At 51.9% G+C, this 17,855-nt stretch overlaps 2 protein-coding genes across 3 annotated transcripts in view; both read right to left on the bottom strand.

Annotated features, from left to right (window-relative positions):
• Positions 1-17,855, bottom strand: part of LOC119952034 (immunoglobulin lambda-1 light chain-like) — a 31,748-nt gene that overhangs the window by 7,379 nt on the left and 6,514 nt on the right. The window lies entirely within an intron of this gene.
• LOC119952033 (heterogeneous nuclear ribonucleoproteins A2/B1-like) lies at positions 15,419-16,731 on the bottom strand. Its single transcript, XM_038775510.1, is given in 2 exon segments — positions 15,419-16,144; positions 16,147-16,731. Coding segments are annotated over 2 exon segments (879 nt in total). The 5' UTR covers positions 16,562-16,731; the 3' UTR covers positions 15,419-15,680.

The following is a 17,855-nucleotide window of genomic DNA, read 5'->3' as shown; positions in this document are numbered from 1 at the left end:
AGCACAGGGGTCCGTAGGGCCGAGGGAGCCTACAACCATGGAGGCACAGGAAAATGAGGATGAACATTTTATGAATCGAGGCATTGCTTGACCGGGTGCCAATGCGGGTCAGCAGGCTTAGGGACGGCAGGGTGGTGGTGGTGGTGGGAGGGGTTGGTGGGGAAGTAGGTGAGTTGGTTAGTTTTAGGAGAAATGTGAGCCTGGTTCGGATTGACGCAGGGACGCCATCCAGGTGTTGGATAAGTGAACCATGCTGGGCTACACCACCACCTGCAGGTTCCCCCTCCGAGCCCCACACTCACCACCCTGACTGGGAAATATATCGGCCGTTCCTTCACTGTCGCTGGGTCACAATCCTGGCCCTCCCTCCCTGACAGCACTGTGGGTGTTACCCACACCACACAGGGACTGCAGCCGGTTCAAGATGGCGGCTCACCCACCACCTTCTCAAGGGGCAATTAGGGACGGGCAGCAAATACTGGGCCCCGGCCAGCGACGGCCCGCCTCCCTTGAAGAAATAAAAATAATAAACGCCGGCGAAGTGAGGGAGGGGGGGGGGGGGGGGGACGAGCGCCTAGTGTTGATGGAGAGGGGCTGGAGTCAGCAGCATCGCTCACGTTTGAATCGGAACCCTGAGGCTGTGGCCAGCGTGGACTCTCAAAGACACAAGCGAGGGACTCATGGGAGGGGAGCGGACTTTGAGGTGGGCGCCAAAGGCGCCTTGCGGCCTCCCGACGTATCACCGGAGGAAACATCTGTTCTTCCGGCACCGCGGCGTTCGACGGAGTGACAGATTAGAGATTAACGTAGAAAATTCAGATATATGTATTTGATGCAGTAAGGGTTAAAATCTGGATTTGTGTGTGTTTAACTTCCGCAGTCATGTTTTTAAAAATCCTGGTCTGAAAGACAGCGGGGCCTTTTAGAGCCAGAGGTGCAATTAAAGCATCGTAAAAGTTTGGGCCTCCGCCGGCCAGCACGAGTTGGCGCATACGCGGGGGCACCAGCGTGTGCTGGCATCATCCCAGCGCATGCCCAGGGGGGTTCTTCTCCCCACCGGCCATCGAGGAGGTGGGCAGCAGCCGGTGCGGAGGTAAAGAGTGCCCCCATGGCACAGGCCCGCCCGCGGATCGGTGGGCCCCGAACGCGGGCCAGGCCACCGTGGGGGCACCCCCCCTCCTGAGGCCAGATGCCCCTGCGCCCCCCCCGAGGACTCTGTAGGCCGCCCGTGAAGCCAGGTCCCGCCGGTAAGGACCTGTTGTGATTTACGCCGGCAGGACCCGCCAAATACGGGCGGCCACTCGGCCCATCGCGGGCTGGAGAATCGGTGGGGGTGGGGGGGGGCGCTGCCAGCAGCCACCGACTGGCAAGGTGCGATTCCCGCCCCCGCCAATGTGGGTCGCTGGATGGGCCAGCATTTGTTTGCCATTCCTAATTGCCCTTGAGTCGCTTGCTGGGCTATTTCAGTGGAAGGAGGGAGTTAAGAGTCAACCACATCGTAAGACAGCATTGTAGCGCAGTGGTTAGCACTGCTGCCTCACGGCACCGAGGTCCCAGGTTCGATCCCGGCTCTGGGTCACTGTCCGTGTGGAGTTTGCACATTCTCCCCGTGTCTGCGTGGGTTTCGCCCCCACAACCCAACCGGGCTGGAGAATCAATGGCCCCGCCGATTCCAGCTGCCCGCGGCCAACGCCGGGCCAACGCAAATGGCGCCGATTCTCCGCGCCTCGGAGAATCGCGCGCCGGCATCAGGACGTCGTGGCACAGTTGCAGCGATTCTCCAGCCCGACACGGGGCTCGGAGCATCGCCCCCCCATATATCTATTTTGTGAGAAATCACTCCAGGAGTGAGGTATCCTCTGCTCACAGTCTTACAAAATTAAAATAAAATATTAGGGATTCTGTCCAGTATCCTAGCTGCTGCAGGGGTCTGGTCTGAGATGGTAATAGATCAGAGATTTAAAAAAATAAATTTAGAGTACCCAATTATTATTTTTTTTCCAATTAAGGGGCAATTTAGCGTGGCCAATCCACCTACCCTGCACATCTTTGGGTTGTGGGGGCGAAACCCACGCAGACACGGGGAGAACGTGCAAACTCCACACGGACAGTGACCCAGGGCCGGGATTCGAACCCGGGTCCTCAGCGCCGCAGTTCCATTGCTAGCCACTGCGCCAGTGCGCTGCCCTGTAATAGATCAGAGATGGCAGAGGCGTTCGAGTGAGATGGTGTGGCAAGAGAGAAATAAAGGTACAAAATGCTCAGTCGGCCAGGCAGTGCTAGAGGAGCGAGAGACAGAGAGAGAAACAGGACCCACTTTTCAGCTCGAAGACCTGTCGTCGGTTTTGAGGTAGAGCTGGCGGTGGCCACTGTATCTCTCTGTGGCTGTGCAGGCAACAAGCAACAAGAGCTGTGATCACAGCGGGTTTATTCAACCATCTCTGCAGTTGCGCTCTGCCTGAGTGTTCCGGGGTAACCTGGCACTCTCCCACCAGGTGACACTGGTCACGACCGCGTCATCACGTGATGGCCCGGTCGACATTTAGTGTATGTGTTGTGATGACTGGGAGACGTGAAGAATATTGGATTCTAAGTGTTGCGCAATTTAAGGGTTAAAAGGCTGAGGTCAGAGTGTGTTTGACTGCAGTGGTCACGTTTTTATATTTTAAAAAAAGAATTCCATTTTGCAGGGCGTGGGTGCTTTTAGCAGCCACGTGGGTGAAATTGACAAAGGAATGTGTTTTTCAGTTTGGGCTGATGGACTGTGGTTTGACTGGGTAAAGTCCCCGGGGAGTTAATGTGCTTTGCCGTCTGCAGAGATGATTTGTTGTGCAGCTTGGGGAGATGAGGTCACTGATGGGCGGAGCCAAGAAAGGCAGAGAGACATTTTGAAAAGTTTGAGAAAGGCAGTTTCTGGAGAAAGCTTTGGAGAGAGGAGTTGAATTCTGATCTGCCTGACGCGGAGTCCCGAATTCTCCCACAGTAAGATAGATTGAGAGCTGTACGTTTCTTTCCCTGTTGTGGGAGATTGAGCAGTGATGTTTAAATGGATAATTGCAAGCTGTTCTTTTTGGGCGTGAAGTTGAAGAGATTAACATTGTAGCCACAGTGAAGTTTCGTGTTAAGAATACACCGAGCCCTATTTGTTTTACGCAATCCCTCCTGGAGCGAATCGTTCTTTACAAAACAAACCAAAATATTGGGGTTGCGGACCAGTACCCTAGCCACTGTTGGGGTCTGATCTGGGGTTGGAACGTGTGACAACATAGAACATAGAACAGTACAGCACAGAACAGGCCCTTCGGCCCTCGATGTTGTGCCGAGCAATGATCACCCTACTCAAACCCACGTATCCACCTATACCCCTAACCCAACAAACCCCCCCATAACCTTACATTTTAGGACACTAAGGGCAATTTAGCATGGCCAATCCACCTAACCTGCACATCTTTGGACTGTGGGAGGAAAACCGGAGCACCCGGAGGAAACCCACGCACACACGGGGAGGACGTGCAGACTCCGCACAGACAGTGACCCAGCCGGGAATCGAACCTGGGACCCTGGAGCTGTGAAGCATTTATGCTAACCACCATGCTACCGTGCTGCCAAAGCTGTGCACAACCAAGGCTGTGCATCTAGATGGCATTGTGTAGGCGAGAGTGAGGAGTGTTGTGTAGGCTTGAGAGATGAACAGACACTTCCAACACAGATGAAGGTTCAACTCAATTTTATTAACTACTTTTAACTAACTAACACACGATGACTGTGGGTCTAAATGATGCTAACTTAAACTAGAGACCTAAGCCTTGTCCGAACCAGTTGATTCTCTCAGCACGTGGTGTGAGTCTGTGCTGGGCTGGATGAGTTCTTGTTACACTCAGAGGCAGCACCCAGAATGAGCGGGAACCGTGGTGCCCTCTGCCTTTATAGTGTGTGTATTCTAACTGGTGATTGGCTGCGGTGTTTGTGCATGTTGATTGGTCCCTGTGTGTGTCCATCAGTGTGTGTCTGCACCATGATATATTAGTATATATTATGACAAGGAGGGGGTTTGAGGGGAACAGAGGTTAGACCCTTGGGAGGGGGAGTGGTGGTGAGAGGGGACAGGAGGGATGGGAATCACCAGAGGTAGCGGGAGCAGGGAACGTAGCCGTTGCCGACGATGCTCCAGCTACGATGAGATAGTTCAGAACGGACGCAGGCGAGAACGGGTTCCAGCCAGCCGAACCACAGCAAAGAGGATGGTGGGCCGCCGAATGCACCAATGGCAGAAGATTTGCCATTTCTCACATTCACCCAGGACGTCAACTGTACCCTCGATAAGAGCCGTTTCGATACTGCAGCGGGGGATGGGGTGTGGGGAGGGGGTGGTGGGGAGGGGTACACGTTTGGAGGGATTCAAACGCGGAGCTCTGGGAAAAACAGGGACAGATTTGGGAGAGGCGACAACACGTTTCAGGTACGTTGGGGAGGAAAAGGGGGGATTGGAGATGCAGCGAGAGTTTTCAAGGAGTGAGGAGTGAATGTGAGTATTTTAATTGGGGGAGGGGGTTGATGGGGGTAACAGCAGATTAAGAGGGGAAGGGGTGTCGAGAGGTGGGAAGTTGCTCCTAAAGAGAGAGAGAGACAGAGAGATGACAACAATATGGGCTAACAAGGGTGATACGGTGACGCAGTGGTTAGCACTGCTGCCTCACGGCGCCGAGGTCCCAGGTTCGAATCCCGGCCTTGGGTCACTGTCTGTGTGGAGTTTGCACATTCTCCCCATGTCTGTGTGGGTTTCACCCCCACAAACCCAAAAATGTGCAGGGTAGGTGGATTGGCCACGCTAAATTGCCCCTTAATTGGAAAATATTAATTGGATACACTAAATTTATAAAAACAAACAATATGGGCTAACATGGGGAGAGTCAGAAGGAGACTTTGGGAGATCCACAGTTTATTGGGAATGGGAATGAAGGAACAGGAAGTGGGTCTGACAGACAAGGTGAACTCGGGGAGGACGTGAGGGGAGACAGGAGAGGGAGTGGAGAAAGAGGCGGGTTCAGAGCTGGGGTCGGGGGTTGGTGGGACGGGGTTGGGGGGGTTGGTGGGATGGGGTGGGGGGGTTGGTGGGATGGGGTGGGAGGGGTTGGTGGGATGGGGTGGGGGGGGTTGGTGGGATGGGGGTGGGGGGGGTTGATGGGTGGGGGGGGTTGGTGGGATGGGGGTGGGGGGGGTTGGTGGGATGGGGGGTTGGTGGGATGGGGTTGGTGGGGGTACCTGTGGTGGTCTCGGGGGTGGGGTGGGGGGGGGGGGGGGGTGACGGCTGGATTGGATCGATCCAGTGCTGGACACATCGAATTGAAACATTTGGTTAATTCAGTTCAAAGTTGCCTCGATTCCAATGTGCGAATGGCGTAAGACATGGTGGCAATGACTGACCCGCCTCTCCTCATGACCCCATTAGCTTCACAAAACTGGCTGCCTGCTCACAGGCCGATGCACCTCCATTAAACCTGTGGTGAATGTAATTCACACTATTGTATTGTGTCCCTTGTGGGCTCTGTCTGTGAGCCGTTGCGCGGCTCTGCCCACAGGGGGAGATGAGGAGCTTGTACAGGGCTCCACCCTCGGCTCCGCCCATGACCCCTCCCACTACCAGAAGTATAAAGTGCTGCAGCCATGTGAGCCTGCCCTCAGTTCTTCTGGTCGCAGGCAGGCTCAGTTGTAAGTCTATTAAAACCACAGTTTACTTCCAATCGTGTTCCGAGTGAATTGATGGGCACATCAAAACCCCAAAACAAACCACCCCATTGAACCTGGGCGATAATCACATGTGAAAGTTCCGCCATTTTAACTCCTCATCTGACAATCCCACTGGCTCATGGGAATTAAACCTCTCTCCCCAGGGATAGAGAGAGAGAGGCAGAGAGAGAGGAACAGAGAGAGGTGGACTGGCAGATGGAAAGACAGATCGAGAGAGACAGAGAGAGCATGAGAGAGGGAGAAAGAGAGACAGGGAAAGAGTCAGACCGACAGGCAGAGAGATAGTGAGAGAAAGAGAGACAGAGAGAGAGAGCGGCAGAGAAGGATAGAGACAGAGGAAGAGAGAGTGAGGTAGAGAGAGAGAGAGGCGGGTGGGGAGTGGAAGAGAGTGAAGGAAAAACACTAAAAGGGAGGGATAAAAGGCAGATAGAACCATAAGAAATAAGAACAGGAGTACGTCATTCGGCCCCTCAGTCCTGTGCTGCCATTTAATGGGTCTGACCCAACAACCCTTGTGTCCACTTTCCTGCCCTTTTCCCATAGCCCTTGATTCCCTCACTGATAGAGAGAGAGAGAGAGAGATGGGGAGGCAAACAGACAGGGGGAAAGAGAGGAGGAGGGTGAGGTGAGGGAGATGGACAGAGAGAGGGGCAAAGTGGGAGACAGCGAGAGAGAAAACCAGGGAGACAAAAACCGACAGACAGAGTGAGGCAGAAACGGAGGGGGAGAGGATGATGGGGAAAACAGAGAAAAAATGGCAGAGAGAGACAGGGGGAGGGAGGGAGGGAGGCGGGAAGGAGAGCAGAGAAAGAGACAGAGAGAGAGAGAGAGAGAGGCAGAAACGAGATGAACACAGATGGGGGGGACGATAGAGCAGGTTTCACTTCCCCATTGGCTGCTCTTTCGAGGTGTGGGGAGGGCGTGCGTGGCCTGTTGTGAAGGGAAACAGCCCGACTATTTTCATCGGAGGGGGAGTACCCGAGGTGGTTTCACTTCAATTATAACCCGTGCTGAGGTCGATGGTGTCGGGGGGGGGGGGGGGGGGGGGGGAACACACGTGTGACAGAGCATGGTGACCAAACAACAGCAAACGGAGTCACCGGCGGGCAGGGCCTGGATGTTGCGTCGCCACTGACAACGAGAGCGGCCCAGCGACCCTTCTGCCTGGAGGAGATCGGAGGGAGAACTGGGGGGGGGGGGGGGGGTGAGTGGAGGGGGTGGGGAAACAAGGATATTTTTGCCACTGACCCCAGCAGTGCGGGCGGAGGAGGGGGGGGAGGGGTTGGTCTGGGGAAGCCAAGCCGGGCAGGAAGCAAACTTCATCCAACCCGGAAACCACCTCCCCCTACTTCTCATTCACTCCAGTTCTCCCGACTGCCCCTTCGCTCCGCGGGGTGTGCGCCTTGTGCTCGGGCCTGCTGCGGCCGACTGGCGTGGCCCCCGTTGATCATTCAACCAGCCGGGCAGAGAAACATTCAAAAGGTGGAGAGGGGAGTGGCCCCCCTCCCGAGCCTGCACTGCCATTCAACGTGATGGTGGCTGATTCTTTATCTCACTGCTGTATCCCCGCTCTCTCCCCTTAGTCCTTGATGCCATTAAAATCTGAAACATTACCCATCTCTTTCTTTAATACATTCAGTGACTTGGCCTCCACGGCCTACCTGTGGTGGAGAATTCCACAGGTTCACCAGCTTCTGAGTGAAGAATCTTTTCCTAAGCTCAGTTCTAGATGGCCTACTCTCTATCCTGAGTGTGGTGGTATGATTAACATAGCTGCCTGCCATTGGTGCAGAACACCGGCTTACCATTGGCCCTGGTCGGTCATGTGCCTCTCGACCGATTGGTTGAGACCAGTCATGTGACGGCTTCCCGATTGGCCAAGAGGCTGAGTTAACCCCCGCCTCCAGGGCGAGGTATAAATACCCAGCACGCCCGGCGGTCGGCCATTTACTGTAGTCGACCGCAGGGCTAACATCTAGCTTATTAAAGCCTAACTTTTGTACAGCAACTCGTCTCGCGTTCAATTGATGGTTCATCACTGAGACTGTGTCCCCTAGTTCTGGATTCCACGACCAGGGTAAACATCCTCCCGGCATCTAGTCTGTCCAGTCCTGTTAGAATTTTATACGTTTCAATCAGTTCCCCTCTCGTCTATCTCAACCCCGGTGAACACAAGGCCCGGTCGAACCAATTTCTCCTCATTGGACGGTCCGCAGCCATGGATATCAGCCGAAAGAACATTCGGAACCCTCCCTCCTTGGCAAGTATATCCGTTCTCAGGTGAGGGAGGACCAAAAGCTGTGCGATTCTTACATCACCTGGGAGTGTCTGACACCCCTGTGGCCAGAATGATCCGTTGCCCGGGCAACGGGAGGGATTTGAAAACGCACCGGAAGACTCCAGGTGCGCGAGGATGGCTGACAGGAAATTAACATCTACCTACAATACCAGGCGGTTTAGCCCATTAAGGGGCCAATTGGAACTCGATTCTACGCGGCCCCTTCGCTTTCACAGTCGGCGGGGGCTAAGGGTGGCCGATTGGCCAGGAAACAGAACAGCACAGAACAGGCCCTTCGGCCCTCGATGTTGTGCCGAGCATTGTCTGAAACCAAGATCAAGCTATCCCACTCCCTGTCATTCTGGTGTGCTCCATGTGCCTATCCAATAACCGCTTGACAGTTCCTAAAGTGTCCGACTCCACTATCACAGCAGGCAGTCCATTCCACACCCTAACCACTCTCTGAGTAAAGAACCTACCTCCGACATCCCTCCTATATCTCCCACCCTGAATCTTATAGTTATGCCCCCTTGTAACAGCTACATCCACCCGAGGAAATAGTCTCTGAACGTCCACTCTATCTATCCCCTCATCATCTTATAAACCTCTGTTAAGTCGCCTCTCATCCTCCCCTGCTCCAAAGAGAAAAGCCCGAGCTCCCTCAACCTTTCCTCAAAAGACCTACCCTCCAATCCAGGCAGCATCCTGGTAAATCTCCTTTGCACCCTTTCCAATGCTTCCACATCCTTCCTATAATGAGTTGACCAGAACTGCACGCAATACTCCAAATGTGGTCTAACCAAGGTCATGTACAGTTGCAGCATAACCCCGCGGCTCTTAAACTTAAGCCCCCTGTTAATAAACGCTAACACACTATAGGCCTTCTTCACGGCTCTATCCACTTGAGTGGCAACCTTCAGAGATCTGTCCGTTTACGTTTTTGCTCCAACTTCGATCCGGGGTGGGATAAACCATGCCTGGCCGAAATAAAATGTAAAACAGGGTTGTCTGGGGGTGGGGCGACTGAGGTCTGCGTTTGAATTCGCCTTTGAGATACCCGTTGCATCGTTTTTCCCCGTTGCGATTTATTTTTCACAGGCCTGCTAGTGCCCGAAACTGCTCCGCGGGCGGCTGTCACTCGCCCCCCCCCACCCAACTGAGGGAGCAGGTTGGAAACGTGAACCCGCGCCCTGCCTTTTCACAGCGCCCGCCCCCTTCCCTCCTGCACTCTTCCCGCACAACGCTCAGCCTTTTCCCGGAACGCACGTTTCCCACTGGCTGCCCCGTTTCATGGGGCACGTCACGTGAAGTCACGTTCTGGGGCCGTTTCCGGGATGAATGAGTGCCCGCGCCCTCTGATGGGCGAGAAATTGAGGCCCAGGTTTCTGGCCTCAGGCAAGCAAAAGGAAGATCTAACCCAGGAAAGGGCAGTCGATCCATCGTTGAAGTTGTTTTTCTTCCCCCCGCTAAGCTGAGCACCAACGCCATTGTGGCAGAGACCACCAAAAGCCGACAAGCACGGGAAACCCCCTTCATCGCACAAGTCAACGGTGCCGCCATCTTGAAATTTAGAAAGCTCTTAAAGCAGCTCCTACACTTTTAAGAATTTGACCGTGGATCAAAATTGCACACTTCCGCGGGCAGCACGGTGGCGCGCCTTTCTCCGCACCTTTGGGGGCTAGGCCCGCTCCGGAGCGGTTGGCACCGTGCCGACTGGCGTCAAAACCGGCACCAGCGGCCTTTGACGCCCGCCGCCCGCCGCCGGGGCTGGCCGAAAGTCCTTTGCCAGTTCACGCATGCGCAGGTGGTGACGTCAGCTGCAGCTGCCGCTGACGTCACCACCGGCGCATGATCGCTGGGGGATTCTCTTCCGCCTTCACCATGGTGTACAAACAATGCATACCGTACACATGGAAGGAAGGGGAGACTGCAGAATATAATGTTACAGTTATAGCAAGGTGCAGAGAAAAGATCAACTTAATACGAGGTAGGTCCATTCAAAAGTCTGATGGCAGCAGGGAAGAAGCTGTTCTTGAGTTGGTTGGTACGTGACCTCAAACTTTTGTATCTTTTTCCTGATGGAAGAAGGTGGAAGAAAGTATGTCCGGGATGCGTGGGGTCTTTAATTATGCTGGCTGCCTTTCCGAGGCAGCGGGAATTATAGATAGATCAATGGATGGGAGGCCGGTTTGCGTGATGGACTGGGCTACATTCACGACCTTTTGTAGTTTCCTGCAGTCTTGGGCAGAGCAGGCTCCATACTAAGCTGTGATACAACCAGAGAGAATGCTTTCTATGGTGCATCTGTAGAAGTTGGTGAGGGTCATAGCTGACATGCCAAATTTCCTTAGTCTTCTGAGAAAGTAGAGTCGGTGGTGGGCTTTCATAACTATAGTGTCGGGGGGGGGGACCAGGACAGGCTGTTGGTGATCTGTACACCTAAAAACCTGAAGTTCTCAACCCTTTCTACTTCGTTCCCACTGATGTCGACAGGGGCATGTTCTCCACTACGCTTCCTGAAGTCGATGACAATCCCCTTTGTTTTGTTGGCATTGAGGGAGAGATTATTGTCGTCGCACCAGTTCACCAGATTCTCTACCTCATTCCTGTACTCTGTCTCGTCATTGTTTGAAATCCGACCCACTACGGTGATGTCATCAGCACTTTAATGTAAACATATAATTCACCACATTAACATCAAAGAAATAGTGTTATAATTATCAGTTAAACAGTTCTAAAATAAAAGAGTAAGGGAAACTCTTAGCTTCCTATCTACACCTGCCACTATATTCCAATTAAGCAAACCAATACAGTTCAAATGCCACTTATAAATAAAGTTAGCAATCAGGTTTACTTGCTTATCTGTGTAGATCTTTGGGGAAGGAGACCCTTTTCAGGAACTACCTGCTAATCCTTCTGTCTTGCCATATTCAAATCCTGCAGTGAACTGTTGTTTAACTTAAAATCCTATAATGGACCGTAAAACTAAAGACAGACCTGGTTTCACCCATTAATTATATCAGCTGTAGCCTACTAAGAGGTCACATCACCTGCTTAGCTAAGACTAAACACAGTTCCTCATAAATTACCTACTCTCCAGGGAGTCTCCTGCAATCAACACACGGTTCAATTAGTTATCTCTCTGCAAACTCTGAATCTGGTGAACTGGGGCAGCACGGTAGCATGGTGGTTAGCATAAATGCTTCACAGCTCCAGGGTCCCAAGTTCGATTCCCGGCTGGGTCACTGTCTGTGTGGAGTCTGCACGTCCTCCCCGTGTGTGCGTGGGTTTCCTCCGGGTGCTCCAGTTTCCTCCCACAGTCCAAAGATGTGCGGGTTAGGTGGATTGGCCATGCTAAATTGCCCGTAGTGTCCTAAAAAAGTAAGGTTAAGGGGGGTTGGGTTACGGGTATAGGGTGGATACGTGGGTTTGAGTAGGGTGATCATTGCTCGGCACAACATCGAGGGCCAAAGGGCCTGTTCTGTGCTGAATTGTTCTATGTTCTATGTTCTAAACAAGTAAATGGTTAGAATCAATGATTACCTCACTTTTATGGCCCCTTAATTGCAGCTTTAGCAGAGATGCTGCCTGTATGTATTTTAAACCAGGTTTTTGTTTAATAACATCACTGTCACAAATATAAAATATAATATAGTACAATTTCTGCATTCATCACAGTGCACATTGTTAGCCTGTTCAATTTGTAGGTTATGAAATGGTCTATACGCAGTTTCTGTTCGCATCTCAGATGTTACATCTCACGCCACCGGATGTCCCAACTCAATGGGGAGGATGTGGACTGAGTGTTCACATGATATCACAGCTATAAAAGGGGTCAATGCATCGGCAGCGTGAACGCTCTCCCTGGGAGCGCAGGCAGAGCACAGGCACAGAGCAAGCTGGTCGGCTAGTGAATATGCTACCGCTTGTACATAGAACACTACAGCGCAGTACGGGCCCTTCGGCCCTCGATGTTGCGCCGACCTGTGAAACCATCTGAAGCCTATCTGACCTACACTATTGCATTGTCATCCATATGTCTATCCAGTGACCACTTAAATGCCGTTAAATTTGGCGAGTCTACTACTGTTGCAGGCAGGGCGTTCCACACCCCTACTACTCTCTGAGTAAAGAAACTGCCTCTGACATCTGTCCTATATCTATCACCCCTCAATTTAAAGCTATGTCCCCTCGTGTTGGTCATCACCATCCGAGGAAAAAGACTCTCACTGTCCACCCTATCTAACCCTCTGACTATCTTATAGGTCTCTATTAAGTCACCTCTCAGCCTTCTCCTCTCTAACGAAAACAACCTCAAGTCCCTGAGCCTTTCCTCGTAAGACCTTCCCTCCATAGCAGGCAACATCCTAGTAAATCTCCTCTGAACCCTTTCCAAAGCTTCCACATGCTTCCTATAATGTGGTGACCAGAACTGCACGCAGTACTCCAGGTGCGGCCGCCCCAGAGTTTTGTACAGCTGCAGCATGAACTCGTGGTTCTGAAACTCAATCCCCCTACTGATAAAGGCTAGCACACCATATGCCTTCTTAACAGCCCTATTAACCTGGGTGGCAACTTTCAGGGATTTATGTACCTGGATGCCGAGATCTCTCTGTTCATCTACACTACCAAGAATCTTGCCATTAGCCCAGTACTCTGCATTCCTGTTACTCCTTCCAAAGTGAACCACCTCACACTTTTCCGCATTAAACTCCATCTGCCACCTCTCGGCCCAGCTCTGCAGCTTATCTATGTCCCTCTGTAACCTCTGTAGCACAGCTGGCTAAACAGCTGGCTTGTAATGCAGAACACTGCCAGCAGCGCGGGTTCAATTCCCGTACCAGCCTCCCCGAACAGGCGCCGGAATGTGGCGACTAGGAGCTTTTCACAGTAACTTCAGTGAAGCCTACTCGTGACAATAAGCGATTATTATTTATTATTGTTACAAGTCCTCGCTGTTATTACTGTCAGTGTCCCAGAAGCCCAGCACGGTTACGCCAGACATAGGCCTGATTCTGAGATCACTTAAGATATGGGGGCCAACAAATCTAAGAGCTGATGTGCGTCATCGGTGACCAGCCTTTCTCTTGTTCTCTCTCTCTCCCTTGAGCAGCGATGGCTGGGTACCTCAGGATCTCCTCGAACTGACACGGGCACAGGTCCTCAAAGGTGGCCAGGTAAGATGGTCAAGAAAGCACATGGAATGCTTTCTTTCATTGGGAGAGCGATGGAACACTGGTTAGGCCATGGATGGAGCTTTGCGTAGAGTTCTGGTCACCACGTCACAGGAAGGACGTAGTTTCTCCGGAGAGAGATAGGACGAGAGAGGGAAGAGAGTGCAAAGGGAGGTTTACAAGAGTGTTTACGGGGCTTGAAAACTGAGAGATTGGAGAGGCTGAGGTTGTGTCTCTTAGAATGGAGGGAGGCTGAGGGAATGGCCTAACTGGGGTGCACAAAATTATGAGGGGCCTAGACAGGGTAGATGGGAAAGGCCTTCTTTTCCCTGCCAGAGGGAGGTCAAGTAACAGGGGGTTGGTATATTCAGGGTGATCGTAGAAGGATTGAGAGTGTCATGTGAGTGTACCTTTAAGAAATGCTGTTTAGCGAAATAGCTGCAGTGGATGTACCTTTAAGAAATGGGTGTTTATCAGTGATGTCAGAGAGTGGGTGGAGCTGGGCTGTCTGTCAGCTTTTTACTTTCGCTTTAGGCTGTTTGCTGCAGGGTGGGTTTACTTTCCATTTAGATTTGGAGAAGCTGCAGTCACAGCAGGATGTGTCGGAATGTCTGCAAGCTCATGAATGTCCATTTGGTGATTTCAAAGTGGTAACTGTTCTCAGCAGTGACATTCAACCTGATGTCTTTCTGTAAAAAGGGTTATTTTTGTCTTATGGATGTTGCAAGGAAAGATTAACTCAGAGTTACTCAGAGAGTACTGTATTCTTTGGGGGATTTATTGGTGTTGATAGTTGTTAAGATGTTTACTGTGGGTTTATAAAGTGTTAACTGGTTTCATAAATAAACAGTGTTTTAATTCAAAAGTACCGTAGATTACCCTCATCACTGACCAACGGTCGGTAGCCTTTATGTTCAACAACACACAGCGGACAAGATCAAGAATGATAAAACCTTGAGGTGGAGGATCAAACTCTCCACCTATAATTACGATATCGTGTATCCTCCTGGGAAGCTCAATGAGCCCCCAGATGCCCTATCCCGCGGCACATGCGCCAGCGCGCAAGATGACCGACTTCGGGGCATCCACAATGACCTCTGTCACCCGGGGGTCACCCAGTTTCTCCACTTCATCAAGGCCCGCAACCTGCCCTACTCCACCGAGGGGGTCAGAGCCATGGCCAGGGACTGCCCGATCTGCGCGGAATGCAAGCTGCACTTCTATCGGCCAGACAAGGCCCACCTGGTAAAGGCATCCCGGCCCTTTGAGCGCCTCAGCGTCGATTTCAAAGGGCCCCTCCCCTCCACCGACCACAACGTGTACTTTCTCAACGTGTTTGACAAGTACTCCCGTTTCCCCTTTGCAATCCCAAGCCCCGACATGACCGCGGCCACCGTCATTAAGGCCCTGCACAGCATCTTCACCCTGTTCGGTTTCCCCACTTACGTCAACAGTGACCGGGGCTCCTCGTTTATGAGCGATGAGCTGCGTCAGTACCTGCTCGGTAAGGGCATCGCCTCGAGCAGGACGACCAGCTACAACCCCCGGGGAAACGGACGGGTGGAGAGAGAGAATGCGGCGGTTTGGAAGGCCGTCAATCACCTAACCCTATCGCCACCAACCGAAACCCTCATGGCGGCCTACCAGCTGCCCCCCTGGGGATCCTGAACACTGCCCTCGCCCCTACACGGCCTACACCCCCCTTCCCCAATCGCCGACACACTGTGATGAAGCTCCAGACGACACGCTCCCGGAGTCAATGAGTCAACACCCGCGCCCGCAGCGAAGCCAGAGCTGAGGCGATTAAGGCTCCGGACAGACACGATCTGTGAGCTCACTTCACCCCCACTGGACTTCAATTTTTAACAGGGGGTGAATGTGGTGAACGTATTGCTACTGCAATTCACCACTGTATTGTATTATGTTTTTTTTTTTTTTTTTTTTTTTTTTTTTTTTTTTTTTTTTTTTTTCTTTTTTTTGGGGATTTTATTAAAGTTACTGTGGACATACAACATTTTCCAAACTCTACACACTGCAGATATTGAACATAGAAAGACTGAATATTATAACTCCATGATCCTGGTTCATAGCTCTGAAAGTTCTGTGTGTCTAGGAATATTTAAATGTTGAAAAATCCCCTCAACTCATAACAATTCCACATGCAACTTATGCAGAACACTACAAGATACTACAGCAAAGAAAATTTTTAAAAAGCTAGAAATCTGTCTCCAAGGCATCTTTACAGTCCTTTCTCCACATAAAGAGTCCGCTCAATTAAACAATCCCAAGAATTGACAAAATGGTTTTCTCTGCCTGTGCTCTGGAGTCTTCCGTCATCTCACTGCCTTTTTATGTTCCGCTGAGATAATTTTTTTCCTTAAAATTTTGCTGAGAGAATAACCTGCAGCTGTCCTGTAAACTCTGGGCTCTCATCCTCCCCTATTTATATAGTGATGCCCTTGGAATGGGTTGTTACTGAATTAATATCTGTTACGACCACCAAATCCACCACCACCACTACCACCACCACCGTAGTTCCCACCATAATTTCCACCTCCATCATAGCCCCCACCATGGTTGCCAAATCCACCACTAGGGCTTCCACCAAAGCCTCCACTAAAGCTTGAGCTTCCAAAGTTACCGCCTCCACCATAACCATTGAAACCAGGACCATCACCAAAACCACGACCACCCCCATATCCATTAGGGCTGCTGCCAAAGTTTCCTGCACGTCCCAAAGGAAAATTGCCACTTGAACGAGAGTCTCCTCTAAAGCCACCACCTCCACGTCCTGACCTGTTACTTTGTGCATCCATTATTTCTTGACGAGACAAAGCTTTTCTTACTTCTGCATTGTGTCCATTAACATAATGATACTTTTGAAGGACTACTTTGTCAACAGGATCATGGTCATCAAAAGATACAAATGCAAAACCCCTCTTTTCCCACTTTGGCGGTCTGTTATTACTTCAATGGTTTCAATTTTTCCGTAGTTCTTAAAGTACGCTCTAAGGTGATGTTCATCAGTGTCATCTTTTATTCCACCAACAAAAAGTTTCTTCACAGTCAGGTGAGCACCTGGTTTCCCAGATTCTTCTCTTGCGACTGCTCGTTTAGGCTCCACTACGCGGCCATCAATTTTATGAGGCCTAGCAGCCATTGCATCGTCAACTTCTTCAGGAGTAGAGAATGTCACAAATCCAAACCCTCTTGATCGCTTGGTCTGAGGATCCCTCATTACCACACAATCTGTAAGCTTTCCCCATTGCTCAAAGTGGCCTCTCAAATTATCTTCAGCAGTATTAAAGCTAAGGCCACCTATGAACAGCTTGCGATACTGTTCCTTATCCCTGTTCTCCATCCTGCTCGGAATATATATATTTTTTATAAACAAAGGCTATACTTCAACTGAAAGCGCTTCGCAAATAACGTTATATCGATAAAAGTTCGCGTTGCGGCTAAAGAAAATCGGTGAAAGAGACGAGCTGGGAACCGCAGCCTCCCAACCGCTGCCGCCAACGCCGCTCAACTCTTTCTCTGTATTGTATTATGTTGATGCCCCTGTGGGCTCCGCTTGTGGCTCCGCCCCCTCGGGGGTGGTATATAGATCTGCAGCCTGTAGGCGGCACTCAGTACAGAGCAGTCGCAGGCAGGCACAGATCTAGCTGATTAAAACCATTGTTCACTTCCACTTGAATTGATGGTCACATAACCTTCCTAACCTGTATTTTTTTTTCGTCACTAAGGGGTAATTTATCACGGCCAATCCACCTAACCTGCACGTCTTTGGACTGTGGGAGGAAACCGGAGCACCCGGAGGAAACCCACGCAGACACGGGGAGAACGTGCAGACTCCGCACAGACAGTGACCCAGCGGGGAATCGAACCTGGGACCCTGGCACTGCGAAGCCACAGTGCTAACCACTGGGGCTGCCCATGCCGTGTCCGTAACCATGACGCTCCTGGAGGGGCCCAGCAGCGACAGAGCCCTCCATTCCTCCGATAGTGACGCAAATCCCGATACAGGAAGGGTATGAAGCATCGAGAAAACCGCCCCCCCCCCCTTCCCACCCCCGCCCCGCACCCCCAGCTTTTGAATTCAAGGAGATAGGGCGGTGATAATGTAGTAATGACACAGCGAATGCTTTTTAAAATAATTAATGAGATGTGGGTGTGGTTGGCTGGGCCAGCATTTATTGCCCATCTTTACCCCCTGAAGGCATTTAGGAGTCAACCAGATTGCTGTGGATCTGGAGTCCCATGTAGGCCAGACCAGGGGCGAAATTCTCCGCGGACCGACGTGACGCCCATTTCCAGCGGGAAAAAGCGGTGTGCATGACTCCGGCGTCCGGGCCTTCTTTTAAGCTGGCAATCTCCGTTCCCGGAGTGGCCAGCAGCTGACTGACGCGATACGCGTCAGTTTCACCAGCTGCGGAAGTGGTGAGACCCGGCGTTTTTTGGAGGAGGAGGAGAGAGACAGACCCGGCATTTGGGGGGGGGGGGGGGGGGGGTTCCGGCATTGGGGGGGGTTCCGGCATTGGGGGGGGGGGGGGTTGCGGCATGCGGGGGGGGGGGTTGCGGCATGGGGGGGGGTTGCGGCATGGGGGGGGGTTGCGGCATCGGAGGGGGGTTGCGGCAATCGGGGGGGTGTGCGG

This window comes from Scyliorhinus canicula, chromosome 17 (assembly GCF_902713615.1).
Source record: "Scyliorhinus canicula chromosome 17, sScyCan1.1, whole genome shotgun sequence".
NCBI classification, from domain to species: domain Eukaryota; kingdom Metazoa; phylum Chordata; class Chondrichthyes; order Carcharhiniformes; family Scyliorhinidae; genus Scyliorhinus; species Scyliorhinus canicula.
Note: the sequence above shows the minus strand (reverse complement) of the source record. Positions and strands in the feature narration are given on the sequence as shown.